Raw genomic sequence first — 23,646 nt, 5'->3', positions numbered from 1 at the left:
GAGGATCCAAATATTTGTGTCAAGGCCTCAGCAATTTCCTCTCCAGCCTCCTTCAGTGTTCTGGGGTAGATCCCATCAGGCCCTGGGGACTTATCTACCTTAATATTTTTTAAGACACCCAACACCTCGTCTTTTTGGATCACATAATTAAAGTGATAGTTCAGCATTTTAATTTGCCAGAGATACAGTCTGAATCATCGGAATTGGCTCAAATTCAATTACAAATGAAACAATTCAAAATGCACGGAAAAAAGAGAGAGAAATAAAAAGAATTGAGGCAGCTTGAATTGGAATTTATAAGACAGGGAGAGGCAAAGGCAGAAGAAAAGGAAAAGGAAAGAGCTTCTCAAAAGGAAATTGAAATGAGGAAATTTGAGTGGAAATGGAAAGATTAGCAAGGGAAGAAAGGGAAAAGGCGAGCAAGAGAACATCAACTTAAAATGTTGGTATTAAAGGCAGAAGTTGAGGAATGTTTAGAGTGAAGAGTGACCTCTCCAAGTCAAGAGCCTGGTGGGGATATGTTTAAATATATTCAAGCACTGCCACGGTTTGATGAGAAAGATGTTGAAGCCTTTTTAATCTCATTTGAGAAAGTTTCTAAATAATTGAATTGGCCAAAAGCCTCGTGGATATTGTTGGTTCAAACAAAGTTAGCAGTTAGAGCTCGTGAAGTGTTTGTGTCATGATCAAAGGAGTTATTTGGGGATTATGATGAGGTGAGAAAAGCCATCTTAAGTACATATGAACGAGAGGCAGAAGCGCATAGACAGAAGTTTAGAAATCTAAGGAATGAACCAGGTGAGACGTATATGGAATTTGAACGAAGTAAATAAGATAATTTTGATATGTGGATAAGAGCATTAAAAAAAAACCAAAAGGGGGCAGCATGTAGTGCAGTGGTTAGCACTGGGACTACGGCGCTGAGGACCAAGGTTCGAATCCCGGCCCTGGGTCACTGTCCATGTGGAGTTTGCACATTCTCCCCATGTCTGCTTGGGTTTCAACCCCACAACCCAAAGATGTGCAGGGTAGGTGGATTGGCCATGCTAAATTGCCCCTTAATTGGAAAAAATAATTGGGTACTCTAAAAACGTTTTAATAATAAGAAAAAAAAATAGACCAAAAGTATGAAGCTCTTGGGGAAATGGTGATTTTGGAGAAATTTTAAAATTCACTTTTCGCAGTAGTGAGAACTCATGTGGAAGAGCAAAGGGTTAACACTGCTGGACACTGCAGAAATGGCAGATGATTTGGAATTAGTTCATAAATCAAGGTTTGGTTTTCGACATTAATAATAATCTTTATTATTGTCACAAGTAGGCTTACATTAACACTGCAATGAAGTTACTGTGAAAATCCCCTAGTCGCCACACTCCGGGCCTGTTCGGGTACACAGAGGGAGAATTCAGAATGTCCAATTACCTAACAACACGTCTTTCGAGACTTGTGGGAGGAAACTGGAGCACCCGGTGGAAACCCACGCAGACACGGGGAGAATGTGCAGACTCCGCACAGTCTGTGAAGGATAGAAGCTGGGGAAATGAGAAATCCACAGGTGGTCAAGACAAAGGAGGTCGAGTTGGCGATATTAAAGAGGTTTTGCCATAGGCTAACTCACAAACAATTCAGATTTTTTTGTATTTCTGGTTTTAACAGTCATTTAAACTGTGGATTTCTTCCCTGTTCTTCACACCTGCGAGGTATGGTTTTCCCCTGCAGTATTTGCACAAGTCATGGAGATCTCCCCGTTCGGCACTGTTGGAGAACCCATTAAGCCAATCAGACAGATTCATTAGTAACTCCAGTGAGACATTCGCACTAAAAGATTTCCAACTGCTCCAATGGTAACAGGCTTGCAATCGTTACAGCAAACACAAGACACAGCCGTGAGGAGACACAGCACCACAGAGACTCCTGCTGACGAGAAACTAAAGAGGCACGGGCTACTTATTGAACCGCTCAGAAAGGGAAAGAAAATTCTCAGTAACTCTCACAGGGGGAAAAAAGAACTAAAAGTAAAGCAAAGCTAAGTAAATGGGAATGAATCTCCCACCCTCAAAACAATAAACGTCATAAAGCATACAGATCGCCCCAACCAAGAGAATAGCAAAATCACCGATTGTATCGGTGTATAGTAACAGAACAAATTGCATCACTGGAATACACACAGTATCATTAGTTAGGCTTCAAGATGGGCTGCACTGCAAACCGGATTATATTTTATTTAGATATATTGTACATATATGTGCACATGGAAATGTATTTTAATATATTTATATAAGAAAGGAACTTCAACCTTTGTGAAAAGTATTCCATGAGCAAACGCTGTCAAAAACATGACTTTTGACTGCACCTCCTGTTTTCTAAGTAAACCATAATGCCAGAAACATGTGACCAGGGGGGCATGTTTGTCTCAGATTATCTCTATCTTAGTTCGAGATTTCACTGCAGTGTGCTAGCACCAGCTGTTTATCTAGCAGCTTTGCTAACACAATATGTTTTCACCTTTTTACGAGATCAGTTAAAGTTTCCAAGTATCCACAGAATCCTTACAGTGTGGGACTCACCATTCGGCCCATTGCGCCTGCACCGACCCTCTGAAAGAGCACTCTACCCTATCCCTGTAACCCCACCTAACTTGCATATCCTTGGACACTTTTGGATGGCCAACCCACCTAAATTGCACATTTGGATTAAACATTTGTACCTTTTCATGACTTCACTTTATCTCAAAGTACTTTTCAGCCACTGAAGCATTTTCAGAATGTAGTCACAATTATAATGTAGGACATGATGGTCAATTTCTGCACAGCTAGCTCCCACAAACAGACTTTCTCAGAAGACAAACACGGGACACAACTGACAGAGTACCCTTCATCATCCAGTACTTCCCCGGAGTGGAGAAATGACGACATCTTCTTCGCAGCCTTCAACACGTCATCGATGAAGACGAACATCTTGCCAAGGTCATCCCCACACCCCCACTACTTGCTTTCAAACAACCGCGCAACCTCAAACAAACCATTGTTTGCAGCAAACTACCCAGCCTTCAGAACAGCGACCACGGCACCAAACAACCCTGCCATGGCAATCTCTGCAAGACGTGCCAGATCATCAACATGGGTACCACCATTACACGTGAGAACACCACCCACCAGGTACGCGGTACATACCCATGCGACTCGGCCAATGTTGTCGACATCATACGCTGCAGGAAAGGATGTCCCGAAGCGTGGTACATTGGCGAGACCATGCAGACGCTGCGACAACGGATGAACGGACATTGAGCGACAATCGCCAGGCAGGAATGTTCCCTTCCAGTCGGGGAACACTTCAGCAGTCAAGGGCATTCAGCCTCTGATCTCCGGGTAAGCGTTCTCCAAGGCTGCCTTCAGGACTTGTGACAACGCGGAATCGCCAAGCAGAAACTTATAGCCAAGTTCCGCACACATGAGTACGGCCTCAACCGGGACCTTGGATTCATGTTGCATTAAATTCACTCCCCACCATCTGGCCTGGGATTGTGAAATCCTACCAACTGTCCTGGCTTGAGACAATTCACACCTCTTTAACCTGGGATTACCCCTCTCTCAGGATCTGTAAAGACTTAATTACCTGCAAATGCTCGCATTCAAAGTATCATCTGGCATCTTTGACTTTGTCTCTATATATGTTTCTGGAACCTACCTCTTCATTCACCTGAGGAAGGAGCAGTGCTCCGAAAGCTAGTGATTTGAAACAAACCTGTTGGACTTTAACCTGGTGTTGTAAGACTTCTTACTATGCCCACAAACAGAAGCGTGCTAATGATTCATTTGTTGTTTAATGATGTGAATGAGGGATAACTATTGGCCAGGACACCAGGAAATATGGTCATGAGATATTTTGAACCCACCCGAGAGAGCGGAGAGGGCCTCAGTTTAATATCTCAACCAAAAACACCACCTCTGACAGTGCTGCACTCCCACTTTACCGGAGCGTCAGCCTAGGCTTTACACTCAAGCCTCTAAAGTGGGACTTGAACCTGCAACCTTCTGGGTTCAGAGACGAGAGTGCTAGTAACAGAACCACACCTGTCAACATGCTTTGATGTTACGTCGAGGTGCCAAATAAATTCATTTTACAAACATGTTTTTATGTTTTACAGGCAAATCCACAGCGTTTGAATTCAAGCTGTGCTGAGCATTATGATAAAGGGAGGAATTGCTGCAATGAGTGTCAAGCAGGTGAACTCTTTCTACCATACAGTATGAGCTTTCCCGCTGTAGATATTATCAAAGTTTCAACATTTTTGTAACATTCCTACCTTGTATTCATAGCGAAAAGGCATCTTCCATCAGCCTCTCCAGTGACATTCCCATCATAATCCCAGCAGGAATGCAGTGGAAATGCTGGAAAATACACAGGGGCTCAGACACAGAACCAAGTGGGGAAAATCTTCGTCCTCATGAGACAGGTTACCCATGCTAGGCTGGCAGGCTAATCGTCAGCAGTGCTTTGAACGTCACAGACCTGTCCAGTTAAGGTATTAAGGAATTGGTCAAAGATTTCATCACTAGGAAGGTCACCTTAGAGCCGCCCCAAATTCAAAGGACACCATTTACCCCTCTCTTCCCTTGCCAATAGTAACTCACTGGTCTTCAGATCCCTTGCTACGTGCTCAGTAGACACCACAAGCTGCTCAGAAATGGCATGTTAAGCAGCAGAGCTGACCATAACTTATATGAGTGCACTTCTAACCATAGCTTGGACACACGCCATATCTTACCCAGTGAAGGTTCCACCACTTAGGGTTCTGGAGCTTCATCAACAGCTGATTGCCTCTCTGCAACTTAATTCTGGTAAATCACTCAGCCCTGGATATATAAGCTCATGTTCGCATACCTGTCCTCCAGGTAGTCCTTACAGCTTAGTCCTGGATCTCACAAGTGAGCCGGTGGAAACCCTTTGATTCCTTGTTTGTCCTCCCAAAATACGTTGCCTCATACTTGTCCCAAAATGTTACTCCCCTGAGGTGCTACCCCCATCAGGCTGGCCCCTTCTCCAACTGCCCAAAGATATCTCAATAAACTTTGAGGTTGTGCTGTGTCCGTGCAAGTTCAAATCAACTTGTGTAGACTGAGAACGAAAGTCGACTTTAAGCGAACCCCTGGGGTGCATCAGTATTCCTAACCCTTCTCCAGTCCGAGCCACGGCCCCTGCCTTTGCCTCTTGTTCTTGTCCGCCAGCCAAATTCTCATCCATGTTGCGACACTCCCTCTCAAACTGTGCCAAGTTTAACAACTTGAGGCCCATCAGCAAAGAAGGTCAGCGGCTGCCTGCGTGAAAGAGTTTAGTGATGTGACCCAAATTTGTTCACGAACAACTGGAAAGAAGGTTCTAACCGATGGTGAAGTCATTTCATTTCATGTGCACATCACATTAATGGTCGCAACAGGAGCCTAACAGCGTGCAGCAGTCATTAAAGTAATGTGTGTTCCTCATAAAGTGAGAATTGAGTTTTCTTTGGATGAGTGGCCACATTTACTGGGGAAATAATCAAGTTTTACAAGTTAAAGACTTGAAAGCAATTTGTGAGTGTTGGACCTGTTTGTTGATGTCTGGTGTTAGTGTCATAGAATAGAATCGTAGAATCCCTACAGTGCATGAGGAGGCCATTTGGCCCATTGAGTCTGCACCAGCCCTTGGAAGGAGCACCCTATTTAATCTATTTGACTGAAAGTGTGTTGTATTTTCCCTTCAGCACAAATAAAATCCCCAATCATTGGGCACATTTTAACTATGAACACATAGCTATGTATTGTATACATTTGTAAAAATGTCCCAGTCTATCTTTCCCATTTAATTGTTGCCAGTGAAGTGTATCATCGTCAGATGACGGGTGCTGATATTAATACTGTGCCTTCTCTTTTAGGCTTCTATGTCTCTGCCCCATGTACAGCGGAGAGACCCGTTGACTGCAAATCTTGTGGGGAAGGAGAATATCTGGAGCACAGCAATTCTCAAACAGAATGTTTGAAGCAGATCGAGTGTGATGAAAGTTAGTATCTACTTACATTTTGATCGAACTCTGGAGGACTGGATTTTCGCTCCTGGCTTGAGGGCGCAGAGTCAGGGGGTTTCTCAGTTCCGCACACCCATCCCAGGAGAAAGTGCTCTAGAAAGTCACATTTTTGTTTTGGGATGGCAGGCGACCTCAGAATGAATGTGGGAGCTGTCACGTACAGGAAGCCTGCCCCTCTGCCCCAGCCCTCTGTCCAAGATATGTTTTTAAAAGCAAAAAAATCCCAAAAAAGCCCTCTGGCCTTCACTCCTCACATCCCCTCACCTGCCTACACACCTTCCTGCCCCATCCCTGCCGATTTACACCCTGTATCCACCCCCAAGGATCTTTATATCCCCTCAGCCAACATAATTCCAACTCGTTCCAGTTTATGTCACGCCACCCATTACCCTTTTTCCTTGCACCTACCATGTCAATTCACCCAGTATTTGCCATCAGCAGATCTCAGGACCTATGCTAAGATTAAATAAAATAAGTTCTAATGTCTATTGCAGAATTTATATTTTTTTAAAACACACTCATTCATAAACAACCATTCACTACATTTACATTCCTTCAAATACATCCTTATAAAAACAAACATTTTGTTCAGGTGCTTAATCCCTTATAAAAACAAACATTGGAATACATAGTCCTACTTCAAAGTGTCTATTGCTATATGGAGCTGTCAGCCAATTGGTACCTCACTGTGATAATGTAAGTTGTGTAATAGGTCATGCAGCACTAATACAATAGTGGAAGCACTAACCCAATAATGGTAGCCCTCAGGCTTATGTCATCAGAATGATCTAGCAGGCAATAATTTTTTTTCAAATGCTCCAGAATTTGTTTTCAAAGATTTAAAGGGCAGGAGTTTTAAATGCCTTTACAGCCTGATAGTTGTCTTTGACAGTTTAGTTAACAGTTTGATAGTTCATTTTGAGATCTTTGACGTTCCAACGAGCTTGTCAGTTAATGGGTTTGTGCACTTTCTACACACATTCATGCCTGCTTTTAACAATCACAAGGAGCACCTTGCTTCCCCCAAGGGGCAATTTACTTCGTCCAAAGGACACTTTGTCTTCCCCAATGTTACCCTGGGACCATATCGAAAGGGGCATCCATCCTCACCGAAGGAAGTCCCCAGAGTTCAGATCTGCTCCCATCAGGTTTAACCTGTGGCTTACAAAAATTAGACATTCTTGGAGGCAGATGTTTATTTATATGTGCAGCTGCCTCTCTGAAAGGCGCATGCACAAATCCCAACCCCAGCCCATTCCTGCCCATCCCAAAAATAGTAGGTCCCATGTTCGGGGGCGAGATTTCCAATTTTCGGCCTCTTCTGCCATTTTCAGAAGAACCATCAGCAAATTATTGGTTTTTTTAAATTTAAAGTACCCAATTCTTTTTTTTCCCAATTAAGCGGCAATTTAGTGTGGCCAATCCACCTACCCTGCACATCTTTGTGTTGTGGGGGTGAGACCCACGCAGTCACGGGGAGAATGTGCAAACTCCACACGGACAGTGACCCAGGGCCGGTATGGAACCCCCGGTCCTCAGCACCGTAGGCAACAGTGCTAACCACTGCGCCACTGTGTTGCCCAACCATCAGCAAATTAAACTGATTTCCAAAGTGTGCCTATTGACTATAGACTGAAACAAAATGATGACAGTTTAGCCAAGGTTTGTAAATGATGGAACTCTATTTGCTTATATTTATAATGATACCTAAATTTATCAATCAATTATAATATTGCCTGAGTGGGTTAGATTAAGAATCGAAGGTCAGGAATGAAAAATATGGTTGGCGAGATAAAGATACACAATGACGGAGATCGTAAACGAACAGCCGACAGTTCGTCCCAACAACAATTGAAGGAGAAATTGAAGGTGAAAACAGAAGATGAAGTAGAAACATGGGATGGATGGATAACGTTCTGATGTAGACCGAGTGAGATGGAAGAAAATGAGAAAAGAAGCAAGACGATATCAACAGCACCACTAATGCTATGGTGAAATGAAAATCGCTTATTGTCACAAGTAGGCTTCAAATGAAGTTACTGTGAAAAGCCCCTAGTCGCCACATTCCAGCGCCTGTGAAAACAAACTGAACAAATGTTATTAAGTCTTGGTTTTAATCTAAATTTTCACTGTATTGTAGATAGAATCATGGAATTATAGAAACCCTACAGTGCAGAAGGAGGCCATTCGGCACATCGAGTCTGTACCGGCCCTCTGAAAGAGCACCCTACCCAAGCCCACTCCCCTGCCCTGTAAACCCACAATCTAACCAACACATCCCGGGACACTAAAGGGTAATTTAGCGTGGCCAATCCACCTTACCATAAAAACAAGTTAGTTTGAGTGTCTATTGTTCCACGTTTAAAGTGGTTGTTATCAATCAAGTGCAAGTGTATGTTGGCTACACGCGGTCACCAATTCTCTTTGAGTCTGAGATAGTTTTGTTCCCTTTGCAGTGAAAGGGTTTGAAATCCTGCATAAAGGAGATGTAGTGACTGCTGCACAGTGTGTCTGTAGAGCCAATTACCACTGTTCACAGGATTGCGAATACTGCCTCAGGGACAATCCTTGTCCCCCTGGTTTCGAAGTGAAGGAGGAAGGTAAGCTTGTGTTATGGGAACGCTGTGCACTTAAAGCTAAATTTAAATTCCGCAGAGGTTACAGAAAGCTGCGTTTTTTTATATAAATCGAAAAAAGAAGTGATTTATTGTGGGAGCTGGCCTCTGTCTTTTGAGATCATGGTTCCAGTGCTAACATGACAATCCATCAGTGTTTCCGTACATGGTAAGTTGGTAATCCTAGCCAAATTGTTAGACAGGATGCCAAGTGGTTGAGAGGTGCTGAGCTGACTGAAGACTAGTGTTCACTCAGTGCTGCCTGGCAGATTGGTTTTGGGAGTAACTGTGAGGATAAAACAGGATTGCAGCACCCACAGGAGCCAGTAAGCATCTTAAAGTCATAAAAGCGTCCTAAAGAATGGACACAATGTCCGACTGAAAGACTGAGGCCAGGTGCTGAAGTCAGAACAAGGAGGGAGAAGGCTACCATGAGGCTCCTCTCCCTCACTGGGGGGTATCTCACACAGCCATTACCATAGTTTCCTCTAACCGACCACCACAAGCCCCATGGTGGCCCCAGGAAGTGACTACAGCACAACCAAATAGAAGGGAAATTCATTGGGAGCACAGGTCCTGCATTGCCCAGCTACCATTGACAGGCAGCGGGTAGGGAAAGCAAGGCCAGTGCAAGTCCTGGCATGGACAGACGGAGAAAAACGCATGTTGAGCAGTGAAGGAGCAGTTCTGTATCAGAAAATGTGACGACTGGAGAGCAGGAGAAACCTAACTCCCAGTGTTTTCTTTGTGCTGAGATTGTGAAAGTGTGGCAGTGCCTTTGCTGTACTGTTGGTTCTTACTATGATGTATGTGTCAGGTGATTTGCATGTCAGATGATACACGTGTCTGATGATTCACTTGCCCGATGATTCACATGTCCAATGGTTCACATGTCCAATGGTTCACATGTCCGATTATACCCGTGTCCAATGATACATGTGTCCGATGATACATGTGTCCGATGATACATGTGTCCGATGATACATGTGTCCGATAATTCACATGTCCGATAATTCACGTTTCCGATGATTCACATGTCTGATGATATGCATGTCAGACGATACATGTGCCCGATGATACACGTATCCGATGATACACATATCCGATGATACATGTATCTGATAATACACAAATCAGATTATACACGTGTCCGATGTTACATGCGTCCGATGATACACACATCCGATGATACATGCGTCCAATGATAACGCGTCCGATGATACACGTGTCCGATGATACACGTGTCAGATGGTACATGTGTCAGATGGTACACGTGTCAGATGGTACATGTGTCTGATGATACACATGTCCATGATACATGTGTCCGATGATACATGTGTCAGATGGTACATGTGTCAGATGGTACACATGTCAGATGATATACGCGTCTGATGATACACCCGTCCGATGATACACGCATCCGATTATACACGTGTCCGATGGTACACGTGTCCGATGGTACATGTGTCAGATGGTACACGTGTCTGATGATACACGTGTCCAATGATACACTGTCCAATGATACTCGTGTCAGGTGATGCACGTGTCCGATGTTAACGTGTCTGATGATAACGTGTCCGATGGTGCACGTGTCAGATGGTACACGTGCCTGATGATACATGTGTCCAATGATACACTGTCCAATGATACACGTGTCAGGTGATGCACGTGTCCGATGCTAACGTGTCCGATGGTGCACATGTCAGATGGTACATGTGTCCGATGATACACGTATCCGATGACACACGTGTCTGATGATAGACGTGTCCGATGATAACGTGTCCGATGGTATACGTATCCGATGATACACATGTTAGATGGTACACGAATCAAATGGCACACATGTCCGATGATACACGTGTCCGATGATACAGCCTCAAGCCTTACACTCAAGTGAAAACAATGAACTGAAGGAACATTGAGTGATGTCCGGCACCACAGTCAATTCAATCAGCAGCATGATTTGAAATCTTATGACCAACAGATTGCTCCCAACTTAAACGGAGCACAAGCTGGATTTATTTGAAATAAGGAGGTAATTGATGGATTCCTCATTCACAAGGTTTATAATGGTAACCAGTTCTACGCAGATTTCAGACCGAGCTTGATCTCCAACTGTATAATTAATAGCAACTGTCCTGAGTAATGTGCTAAAGAGGTCCTGTGCAGGCAACTGTCCAAAATGTGATGGCTTGAAGTATTTCATAGTCAAAAATACTAATAGAAAAGTAATAAGCACAAGTTTTATTACCCCTTGTGCTGTTTGATCATTAGTATTAAAAAGCACTTCCTTCTCTGTACTGTGTGGCCAGTATGGAGCAGAACTTGGATTAAGATCAGGGGCAGGGTTCTCCGTTTCTGAGACTTAAGTGTTGACGCCGGGCAGGATTCGTGAACTTCCACGACAGCAAAACTGGTGCCGCGCCTGGACCGATTCCGCTACTGTGCAGGGGCTGGCACCGGCACCACGTGGGACACACTCGATTCCAATGAGAAACGGTGCTGGATTCGCCGGGTCTGTGATTGACACTCTTTGAGGTGACGGAGAATTGGGATGTTGGCGTCGGAACCTATTTTCCGTCCAATCGTGTTCCCCGATTTTGGCGCAGGCCACCGGAGAATCCCGCTCCGCGTGTTTGCTCTGGATAACACACTCCCACATTTAGTTGGGACATTTCAATTTTCCAAATCAGTTTTTGACCTGTCCTGCAGGCCCTAATTTCAAAACCGCATTCCTAAATTGTAAGTTACTCAATAAGACGACTTGATCCATGAAGAAGTTATGAATTCAGGAAATGTTGTTAATTTGTTCTTTTTTAAAGCGGAGAACAAAGAACAAAGAAAAGTACAGCACAGGAACAGGCCCTTCGGCCCTCCAAGCCCGTGCCGACCATGCTGCCCAACTAAACTACAATCTTCTACACTTCCTGGGTCCGTATCCCTCTATTCCCATCCTATTCATGTATTTGTCAAGATGCCCCTTAAATGTCACTATCGTCCCTGCTTCCACCACCTCCTCGGGCAGCGAGTTCCAGGTACCCACTACCCTCTGTGTAAAAAAACTTGCCTCTTACATCTACTCTAAACCTTGCCCCTCGCACCTTTAACCTGTACCCCCTAGTAATTGACCCCTCTACCCTGGGAAAAAGCCTCTGACTATCCACTCTGATTTAGCCCCTCCCACCTGTTCTGCCATTGCGTGAGATCATTGGCTGATTGGGGACCCAACTCCAATTAAATCTATCCTTTATCCCTGAATGCATTTGGTTAATAAAAATCTGTCAATCTCAGATTATAAAGGTAAGATTTTTCTGTTGATCCATGGGAGGTGAACACCGTTGGCAAGGTCAGCAGTTGTTGCTCCTCCCTGTTGGATGTGGCATCCTTTGTCATTTGCGGAAGAGTGTTCACAAACTCTTCCGCCCTCCTCACGAAGAAGTGTTTCCTAATTCCATTCCTGACGGGGCTGGTGCTAATGTTTTGGACAACGTCCTCCAGTCCAGGTCGCGGCAGCCAGCGGAAGCAGTTTCTCCCAATCCGTTGTCTAACCGAGCGCACCAATAATCGCGCAAACAATTCAAAATGAAGCAGTTTAAGTATTCAAGAAACTTCGAACAGAAAATTAAAGTGCGGCTCACTCCTTTTGCTGAGTTGCTCTGCTGGATTGTCAACTGGGATTTTTATTCCTGATCCCTATACTTGGAGGCTGCCAGGATGATAAATATGGCTCCTCGGTCGGGGCAAAGAAACTCACCGGCAATATGTTTCCGTCAGATGATTGTTAAAATCAGGAATTCAGTGGGGCAGTACATTGTGGCAGAGGTCAAAATGCCTTGGTTCTTCATTGCGCGATGTCGAAACCGTGGTCGGTGACCGGAGAGGAATGGGTTCTGATGCCGGAAGCGGCGCCAGCGCTAATTTGATGCCGGTTTGCGATTCTCCGTCCCCTCCAAAACCGGCGTCATCGTGACGCGCGCTTTGCGCAGTCGCAAGGCCGTTGGCATTTTCAGCGCGCTTCGCGGGTGTTTCACGCGGCGGCGATGCTAGCCCCTCACCAGTACTGGAATCGGTGAGGGGTTCGCGCTGATTTGCCGGTCGTGAAACACCACAGGGGCCACGCCGGCATCGGCACTTAACCGCAGAAACAGAGAATTCCACACTTCGTATCTGCTCCAGCATAAAGTAGTTAGATTTTAATTAAGACTCTATTGCGCAGTGAATGGAAATGGTTTTCTCTAACTTAAAACTAAATGGATTTTATTTTCTCTGGTAAGCTAACAGTTGCTGTTGATAATAACAGACGATCAGGATTAATACAATTCAGATGACATTTCTCCACCAACGACCTTACTGGGGCACACAAAATGATAATCTTATAACTGTGATCACAAACTTGAGAAAGTTAAAATGGAGAGTTGACTCTGATTTGGAGGGATTTTGGAAAAGAATTAACAGTGAGCTGGCATCCCAGTTCACCCCTCTCCCCATTTTTACTGGAGAACTGTGAATGTATCTACTTGGCGGAAGACCATACCCGCCCTGGTAGGGGTGCAGTTGAGGTTGACTAGATTGATTGCTGAGATGACAGAGAGTGCTCTGGTAGGAGATATTGAGTAAAATGCGGCGAGATCCCTGGAGTTTAGAAGGATGAGAGGTGGTCTTGTTGAAATATAAACGATTGTGAGAGGGTTTGACTAGATGGATGCTGTTTCCCCTGACGGGAGAGTCTAGAGCCAGGGGACATGGCCAGGACTCCCCGCTCCGAGAATCCCTTAACAGGGGTCTCTCTGCCTAAAGTCACATGCTGGTTATATTACTGACCATGAAACTACCAGATTGATGAATAGAAACTCCATCTGGTTGGCCAATGTCCTTTCAGGAAGGAATCTGCCATCTTTACCTGGTCTGGAACACATGTGACATAGGTTGACCCTTAACTGCCCCCTGAAATGGCCCAGCATGCTATTCAGCTGCCTTGACAATAAAGGCTACCAGTAAAACCCGCAGCCAGTGAAGAAATAATTTTTTTAAGCTGTCTTGTGCCATTCATGTTTTCGTTAACGTTTTGCTTGCATTCCGTTTTCTAATAGAATATTATTACCTTTCACAGCAAACAGGATATCTGACACCAAATGTGGGCCCTGCCCACCAATGCACTTTTCAAATGAGACCTCACTGACAGTGAAATGTAAACTGAGGACCAAGTAAGTTTACTGCTCGTGATCTGACCCATACTGTTACGGCGTGGTAATTTACAAAGCTGAATGATATTTTATTGTTCCTTAATATCTATTAAGAAGTATTTACAGCCAGCGGTTAGCACTGCTGCCTCTCGGTGGCGCAGTGGGTTAGCACTGCTGCCTCTCAGCGCCGAGGACCCGGGTTCGATCCCGGCTCTGGGTCAGTGTCCGTGTGGAGTTTACACATCCTCCCCGTGCCTGCGGGGGTCTCACCCCCACAACCCAAAAATATGTGCAGGCGAGGTGGTTTGGACACGCTAAATTGCCCCTTAATTGGGAAAAAATGAATTGGGCACTCTAAATTTACAAAAACAAAAAAAATTAAAATAAAGTATTTACAGCAGAGAAACCAGCAATTCAGTCCACCCGGTTTAAACTCCACATAAGCATCCCCTGCTCTTTTCATCTAACCCCAACAACATATCATTCTAATAGAAAGACTTTGTGACAGTTTATGAACTGATACCACAGAACCTTCCTCACAACACCAGAACAAAATTAACTTGTCTTCAACATGTTTGCGCGTCATGAAAAGTATCTTTTCAAATAACTCGATAGCGATTTCCGGGCCTAAATCCTAACATAGTTTCTGAGGAGCAGGACAACATTTGCTTTATCACGTCAGTGGATAATGGGTCGTGGCTCAAATGACACTCGCCAGATTTGAGTGCAGATGGATGGCAAGTGTTGGAAATTTGTTTCAGGCCTGAAATAGGTGGAGTCAGAAGCTCGAGGCTCATCCAATATTGGACCTGAGGCCTCATCAACATACTGTCCATCCAGGTAGTTCCATGAGGGTGAGGCAGGGCCACTGTTGGAATCTATAGTTGATGAATCAAAGTCCTGCTGAACTACAACAAGTTGAAAGATCTAATAATATTTTTGGACTGCGCCAAGTTGTTGGATTCCTAGTATTATTTGACTGTGTAAAGTTGAAGGAATTTATATTATTTCTACTATTCGGTTACCAGTAGCACTTTGCGATTACTGGGACTCAGCAGAAATTTGCAGTTAAAACTTCTCAGGTGCCAAAAGGAATTGTTTTATTTGTCTTCTATTGATTAGTATTTGAAAGTCATTTAAAAGGCAATTCGTAGACAATTTGAAGCTTTCAGAGAATCAAAGACATTGGGCGTAATACTCCGGTATCGGCACGCTGTCCGCCGACTGGCGCCCAAAACGGCGCAAATCAGTCGGGCATCGCGCCGGCCCAAAGGTGCAGAATCCTCCGCATCTTTGGAGGCCGAGCCCCAACCTTAAGGGGCTAGGCCGGCGCCGGACGAATTTCCGCCCCGCCAGCTGGCGGGAAAGGCCTTTGGTGCCCCGCCAGCTGGCGCGGAAATGACATCTCCGGGCGGCGCATGCCCGGGAGCGTTAGCGGCCGCTGACGGCATTCCCGCGCATGCGCAGTGGAGGGAGTCTCTTCTGCCTCCGCCATGGTGGAGACCGTGGCGGAGGCGGAAGGGAAAGAGTACCCCCACGGCACAGGCCCACCCGCGGATCGGTGGGCCCCGATCGCGGGCCAGGCCGCCGTGGGGGCACCCCCCGGGGCCAGATCGCTCCGCGCCTCCCCCAGGACCCTGGAGCCCGCCCGCGCTGCCTTGTCCCGCTGGTAAGGTAGGTGGTTTAATCTACGCCGGCGGGACAGGCATTTTAGCGGCGGGACTTTGGCCCATCCAGGCCGGAGAATCGCCGGGGGTGGGGGGGGGGGCGCCAACCGGCGCGGCGCGATTCCCGCTCCCGCCGAATATCCGGTGCCGGAGAATTCTGCAACCGGCAGGGGCGGGATTCACACCAGCCCCCGGCGATTCTCCGACCCGGCGGGGTGTCGGAGAATCTCGCCCATTATCTTTTTGCTTAGGCAGACAGCTCGAAAGTAACTTTTAAAAGGTCAAAGTCTGGAAATGAAACATGAAGAGAGAGAGAGCTAATCTTCAGCTAAACTCAAACTCAAAGTCAAAAACACTACATCACTACAAAGACAGACTGACTAACAGACTGACAGAATCAAAGACAGAACCCCCCCAAAATGGCGGGGGAAACTTTTCAGTTATACACTTTCGTATATGTCTTAAGTCATCTAATCACACCCCAATATAATCCTAATTGGTTTGGGTTAGACTCAAACACATTTGATTTGATGGCAAGCCGTCCATCTTCAATGTGCAACATTAGCTTTTAATTGTTTCATGTCTGCATGTTATGGAATGTGATATTCTGCTAATCTTTACCAACAAAAACTGGTTTTAAGCTGGCTTGGCTAATGTAACAATGGAGACTTCATATCGAGAAAGCTGGAATCAAATATATATTTGATTCAATGCTCTACAAACTGCACTGGACTCCTGCCACCTCGTTGCCATGGAATTCAGCCCTTGTCCTTGACAGTAGCACAAGCAGTGTCAAATTGTCTTGCAACTGTGCTGTTTTAATCTATGATGGAATTATGCTGTTTCATGTATCTATTGAAGCTATATGTTTTGTCATGACTTGAGGTTATGGGTGCTGAAATTCTCATTTTAAAATGGGTATTTAAAACTGGGGCTTAATATTTATGCTTAAACAGCTATCTTTTACCTATACTAGTTGTATTAGAAATACCTGGCTTCTACAGCCACCCAGCTCAGAGAACCCACCTGGTTTTTGCCATGTTGGAGTAAAGGGAAATGCCAAAATTCCATTATAGAGGTAGCACTTTGAACCATAGAATCCATGGATCCCTACAGTGGAAAAGGAGGCCATTCAGCCCATCGTGTCTGCGCCAACCCTCTGAAAGAGCGCACTACCTAGGCCCACTCTGTGGCCCTATCCCCGTAAATCCGTAACCCCACCTAACCTGCACATCTTTGGACATTAAGGGGCAATTTAGCATGGCCAATCCACCTAACCTGCACATCTTTGGACACTAAGGGCAATTTTGGACACTAAGGGCAATTTAGCGTGGCCAATCCACCTAACCTGCACATCTTTGGACACTAAGGGCAATTTTGGACACTAAGGGCAATTTAGCGTGGCCAATCCACCTAACCTGCACATCTTTGGACACTAAGGGCAATTTTGGACACTAAGGGCAATTTGGCGTGGCCAATCCACCTAACCTGCACATCTTTGGACACTAAGGGCAATTTTGGACACTAAGGGCAATTTAGCGTGGCCAATCCACCTAACCTGCACATCTTTGGACACTAAGGGCAATTTTGGACACTAAGGGCAATTTATCATGGCCAATCCACCTAACCTGCACATCTTTGGACTAGTTGGAGGAAACCGGAGCACCCGGAGGAAACCCACGCGGACACGGGGAGAATGTGCAGACTCCGAACAGACAGTGACCCAAGGCTGAATGGAATGTGGGTGCTGACCAATGTGCCACCACGCTGCCCACGATATGCCCACCTGATGAACTCGAACTGCGGCTTGGTTGTGTTGGCTCTCATGGGGCAATTTGCCCCAAGGCGCTGTATCCAGCACAAAAGATCTTGGAATTTATCAAGTTTTTGCAATCAAAACACTTTAAGGCGCTGGCCCTACCCTCAAAACCGGCCATGTGCAATTGAGAATTTCCGCTGATTGTCTCATTTTGAGGCCTTTGAGGAGGCTTCCAAAACTAAACTGGACCTTTTACGAATAGGCACATTTTGAAAGCTTGGTATTGGCTCAAGGGCTACTGCATCCCAATTTGGATTGGCCACATTAAATTGCCCCTCAATTAGAAAAGAAATAGAAAATGTTTTGAGCATGGGGACATATGTCATGCTAGCGATTGTTAGTTATTTTGACTGTTAAGTTGCATCTAATAATTATTTGAGGTCTGTTTTATAAACATTGGAATAAGAGGAGATTATTTTTCACCAAGGGTAACTGGGTATATTCCAAGCAAACTAATTTGGTTTATACTGTAACTTGTCGCATGAGGAACGTTGAGGACTCTGGGTCTGTATTCGTTGGAGTTTAGAAGGATGAGAGGGGATCTTATTGAAACTTACAAGATACTGCGAGGCCTGGATAGAGTGGACTTGAAGAGGACGTTTCCACTTGTAGGAAAAACTAGAACCAGAGGACACCATCTCAGACTAAAGGGACGATCCTTTAAAACAGAGATGAGGAGGAATTTCTTCAGCCAGAGGGTGGTGAATCTTTGGAACTCTTTGCCGCAGAAGGCTGTGGAGGCCAATTCACTGAGTGTCTTTAAGACAGGGATAGATAGGTTCTTGATTAATGAGGGGATCAGGGGTTATGGGGAGAAGGCAGGAGAAAAGGGATGAGAAAATATCAGCCATGATTGAATGGCGGAGGAGACTCGATGGGCCGAGTGGCCTAATTCTGCTCCTATGCCTTATGGTCTTATTGTAATGATCAAGTCTCTGCCACATTTGAATCTGATGCACTGTACTCTAACTCTGGCCGAGTCAACATAAACCTGAAGCTGTATTTCCCTACTTTACAACAATGATTACACTTGGCAGGTACATCATTGCTGGTGAAGCACTTTGGGATGTTCTGCGGGTATGAAAGCTCCTATATAAATGCAAGTTAATTTTCTTTACGCACCAGCACTCGCACTTTGAGTAAATTATGACTTTCAACTTTGAGGTCTTTGAATCACTGCTGCCGAATCCCCAAACCAGTTTCCCAACAATGCAGAAAAGATCCTTCCTCTTCCCAAGTTCCCAGCACTGGGATGTGACAATTTGCTTTGTGGGATATTTGATGTGTGCGAATACATGTACTCAGCTAGCATACCATTTTGAGTGATAATGATAGTTGCAATATCTGATCTTGTCGAGAAATATCCCGGCCAATGTTTACCCCTCAATCATTATCACTGAAATAAATGATCTGATTGACTTCACGTTAGTGTTTGTGGAATCTTGCTGTGTGTTAATTGGCTGCTGCATTTCCTACTTTAGAATAGTGACGACATTTCAAAAAGTACACCACTGGCTGCTTAGTGCTTTGGGGTGTCCTGCGGTTGTGAAAAGCGTTTTATAAATGCAAGTCTCTCTTTTTAATATTTATACTGTATTACATTTCCTACAGTTGCACAGCTCTGAGAATGAGGCAGAAGGTTCGTGGTAACGCTACTTCTGATACCATGTGCGCCAGCGTTGGTGTGTCGACAGCACCCGTTTCAGGTACAATGGATGCAAAGTTTATCTGACATAGCTATAAACACCATTTGGAGCTCTGCATTGTAATGTACAACTTGATCCCTCGTCAATCTCACTTGTCTATACGAATATAGACAAATACAGTCATGTTCTATAAAACACTGTGCGTGCCTGGAAACATATCTGGAAAAAGGAATGAAGTTAATGTTTCAGGTTGATTACCTTTCGTTGGGACTATCCCGAGAGTTCAGCAATGTTGAGTTTTCCATTTGAATTTTCGAAGTTCAATCATTGAAGAAACTTCCATTGGGTTAGCACTGAACTCAGTCCATATCCTAAAAAGGGTTACTTGGGTGTAATTTAGTGGGGCTGCTTTCTAATATATTGTTTAAATAGCAAATAACAAGTAGATCAATGATAAGGTTGACTGGTTTGCTGACAATCATACACATTGCACATTTATAAAAATTATTATGTCACCCTGGGCTAGCGCGTGGTCAATTTCAGTCCCACTTGATCCCGAATCGCAATACAAGTAAAATTAGATTAGAGGTCCTTGGTTGAGCCCAAAAATACTACAGTCACCAGTTCGTAACTTTAACACAAGTAACCTTTTATTATGTACAGTAATTTAATTAAACGGACAGAAAATATAACTGACTATCTACTACACCTTTTCCAACACCCACTTTCTAACTCGCCCCACTCTCTATATATATATATACACACACACAGACAAACAACACAGAGGGGAAAGGGTGGTGGAAAGGAAAACAAAATATTAATGAAATTAAAAGGTTAAGGATCTTTGATGCGCTGGAATGGCTTCCAGACAAAGTCTTTCTGAAGTTCAGGCTTTTGTTTTGGTACTTCTTCCTTCTCGGCTTGAGATGGTTTTCCCCGGCAAAGTTGTCTACTTTCTCTGCAGACTGAGCATCATTTCAGGTTCACAGCAAAGGATGTGCCAGGAACTCACTGCTTTCAGAACATTGGAACAGTTCTTTCACTTCAGCAAGCAGGAGAGAGGGAGAGTGTGTTCCTTTCACTTCCAAACTCTAAACACTTCTCCTCAATTCTCTCAGAAAGCATCACGCCGGAACCAATCACTGATCATTGTCAGGCAGAACACTGTCCCTGGCCAAGCCACCGGTTGCAGTTAACCAATCAAGCTGACTCCCTCCTAACATGGTTCCTACGATCCACTCAGTGTCGAGGAGTCTGGCTTCTTTTCTCCAAAGTACAAAACCTGGGAGCACAGTGCCCAGCAAGCAGGCTTTTATCAACTTTGAGTCATCTGCTTAAAGGCACATCCCGATTATGTGTTCACGGGCCAAAATAATAAAAATAAAATAAGTTGGAACAAAATAAATAAACAAGAAGCATCGAAGATCAGGGGGACCTTGGTGTGTATGTACACTGGTCCCTCAATGTAGCAGAGCAGGTGGATACAATGGTTAAGAAGGCAGATGGTACTCTTGCCTTTATTAGCCAGTGGCGTAGAGTTTAAGAACTGGGAGGTTATGCTGGACTGTATGAAACATTAGTTAGACCACAGCCAGAGTATTGTGCGCAGTTCTGGAATCCACATTATGGGAGGGATGTGATAGCACTGGAAAGGGTGCTGAGGAGATTTACCAGAATGTCACCTGGGCGGTAGAGAGTTAGTTATGAAGAGAGATTGGATAGACTGGGATTGTTTACCTTGGAGCAGAGGAGACTGAGGGGGGGACATGATTGCGATGTATAAAATTATGAGGGACTAGATAAACAGGAAGAATCTTTTCCCCTTGGTGGACGGATCGACGACCAGGGGACATAAATTTAAGATCTGGGGTGGGAGGTTTAGAGGGGATGCGAGGAAAAACCTTTTACCCAGGGGGTGGTGGGAGAGTGGAACTCGCTGCCTGAGACGATAGTCATGATGTGGAGATGCCGGCGTTGGACTGGGGTGAGCACAGTAAGAAGTCTCACAACACCAGGTCAAAGTCCAGCAGGTTTGTTTCAAATCACTAGCTTTCGGAGCACTGCTCCTTCTTCAGGAAAGAGAGGATAGTGGAAGTAGAGACCCTCATAACATTTAAGAAATATTTAGATGTGCACTTGCGATGCCAGGGCCGACAAGGCTATGGGCCAAGTGCTGGAAAATGGGATTAGAATAGTTAAGTGGTTGTTTCTAACCGGCGCAGACTCGATGGGCCGAAGGGTCTTTTCTGTGACTCTTGCATATCTTTCAACATGTTGCTGCTTTCTAATATATTGTTTAAACAGCAAATAACAAGTAGATCAATGAGAAGATTGATTGATTTGCTGTCAATAGTGCACGTTGCAAATTTATAAAAATTATTACATATGAACAGGCCTCTGCAGGAGCTGTTTAGCACAGGGCTAAATCGCTGGCTTTGAAAGCAGACCAAGGCAGGCCAGCAGCACGGTTCAATTCCCATTACAGCCTCCCCGAACAGGCGCCAGAATGTGGCGACTAAGGGCTTTTCACAGTAACTTCATTTGAAGACAATAAGCGATTTTCATTCATTTCATTTCAAATGTTGTGTGGCTTTTGGTACAGACAATTATATATTCAGCCAGGGACATTTAGAATTAGAACTGCATTTATTATCGACAGAACTACTTTGTTGATAACAAAACCATCTGTTTTTGAAGCTGAGACAATGGGTCCAATGTTAATTCTATGCAAATGGTTTGGTATGGAACGGGTTAATAATCTTTCATCTAGAATCTTGAGCAGGAGCTGAAGTGAAAGACCATAACAAAAGCAAAATTCCCTTCCTTTGACCTGCCTCGTACTTTTGCCATAATCTGGGATCATAACGTTAAAATGTCAAATTCCCATCAGCTGATTTGAAAATTGCCAGTTTGGCACAGGCCACTTTACATGAGATAGGATTCGGGTTACACACCCTCTGTACGGGTAAAAGAAATGTTGCTGAGCCACCAACAACCACAATTGCCCAATGAATACTCGGCAGGCTGTCGGGATATCTGCAGACCATCTGAAACATTACAGAGCTAATAGCAGATTGAGCTGGTAAATACAGCTCCATTGACTGCGGGAAGATACCAGGTATACACCGGCCAGGTGGGCAGAAACATGGTCAAATGGAATTTGGCAACGATTCTTTTTAATTACTGTACAATTTGGGAATTTTGGAAAATCTGTACAGCCTGCGTTTGCTCCACGATGCTGCTTCCTGCTGGCCGATCATCGACAGGACACAATTCAGGGTGTGGTGAATGCAGCTCCAATAGCACGCGAGAAGCTCAATACCATCCAGGACAGAGCAGCGCTGACTGATTGGCTCTCCATCCACCACCTTCACCACCTGCTCTCTCCACCACGGACGCACAGTAGCCGCAGTGTGCACCATCTACAAGATGCACTGCAGGAACTCACCGAGGCTCCTTCGACAGCACCTTCCGAATCCATGACCTCAGCACTTGGAAAGACAAGGGCAGCAGACACAGGAGAACAGCGCCACCTGGAGGTTTCCCCCTTCCAAGCCACACACCGCCCTGACTTGGAAATATGTCACCGTTCCCTCATTGTCGCTGAATCAAAATCCTGGATCTCCCACCCTAACAGCACTGTTGGTGCACCTACACCACATGGGCAGCAGCCGTTCAAGAAGGTAGCACAACACCACATTCTTAAGGGGAATTAGGGACCAGCAATAAATTCTGGCCCAACCAGAATAGTGTGGTGATATGCATCACTGTAAATACACAAGGGGTTAATGTAAATACACTAAGACTAAATAAATACTAGAGGGAGCACCAGAGACATCATGACGCACAGACATTCAACCAATAGGTTAGTAAGATAGGACATGACCAATGCACAGTCAAGCCACCCAAAGGTGACACTACTACAAGGGGGCAACACATATAAAAGGACAGGGCACACATGCTCTTTCTCTTTTCCACAGGCGACACTTAGAGAGAAGGGCAGGGGCAAATCAGGAAGCATCACACCCACTGCATGGCTTAGAGCAGACTGGTTAGTTAGACTGAGTTACTATAGCAAGATTAGCAGGAGAGTCGAACTCAAGTAGGAGAATTGTTAACTGTTCAATAAATGTGTTAAACCTATCTCCAAGTCTGAACCTTCCTTTGTCAGAGTATATATCAAGGAAGCAGTTTATGCTACGTGAAGAAGCATAACACAACAAATAGTAAAATTTGAATGTGAGCAGCAGAAAATGCTGAGAAATTGGGAGTTTAGGGGCTGGATTCTCCGCCCCGCCACATTTCTGCCCTGACCCCGCCGGCGGGATTCTCCGTTACGCCCGCCGGTCAATGGGGTTTTCCATTGTGGGGCAGCCCCACGCCGTCAGGAAACCCCCGGGCGCCGGCAAAACGGAGACTTCCGCCGGCGGAGAATCCCGCCCCAGGCTTTGCACCGTATACCGTCGAGTACAGTGCATCAGATTCTGACCTCCAGCACCCCTTACCCCAATCCTCCACCGTCCGTTCATGAACAACCTCTCTCCACATTTCTGCGGATGTTTTGGGTGCTATTTCCAGCCACCCAGGTGCTTTAGGGTCAGCAATCGTAACACCTGCTCACTGCAATGGGAAGTTAAATATTCGTAACTGAT

The 23,646-nt window shown here is 45.0% G+C and overlaps 1 protein-coding gene across 1 annotated transcript in view; it reads left to right on the top strand.

Moving 5' to 3' along the window:
- Positions 1 to 23,646, top strand: part of LOC140425617 (uncharacterized) — a 71,815-nt gene that overhangs the window by 31,801 nt on the left and 16,368 nt on the right. Inside the window, exons 2-6 of the mRNA XM_072510113.1 lie at positions 4,148 to 4,226; positions 5,915 to 6,040; positions 8,521 to 8,664; positions 13,790 to 13,883; positions 18,960 to 19,054. Of these exons, the coding sequence (XP_072366214.1) occupies positions 4,148 to 4,226; positions 5,915 to 6,040; positions 8,521 to 8,664; positions 13,790 to 13,883; positions 18,960 to 19,054 (538 nt within the window). The remainder of the gene's footprint in view (positions 1 to 4,147; positions 4,227 to 5,914; positions 6,041 to 8,520; positions 8,665 to 13,789; positions 13,884 to 18,959; positions 19,055 to 23,646) is intronic.

This window comes from Scyliorhinus torazame, chromosome 6, assembly GCF_047496885.1.
Source record: "Scyliorhinus torazame isolate Kashiwa2021f chromosome 6, sScyTor2.1, whole genome shotgun sequence".
In the NCBI taxonomy this organism is placed as follows: Eukaryota; Metazoa; Chordata; class Chondrichthyes; order Carcharhiniformes; family Scyliorhinidae; genus Scyliorhinus; species Scyliorhinus torazame.
Note: the sequence above shows the minus strand (reverse complement) of the source record. Positions and strands in the feature narration are given on the sequence as shown.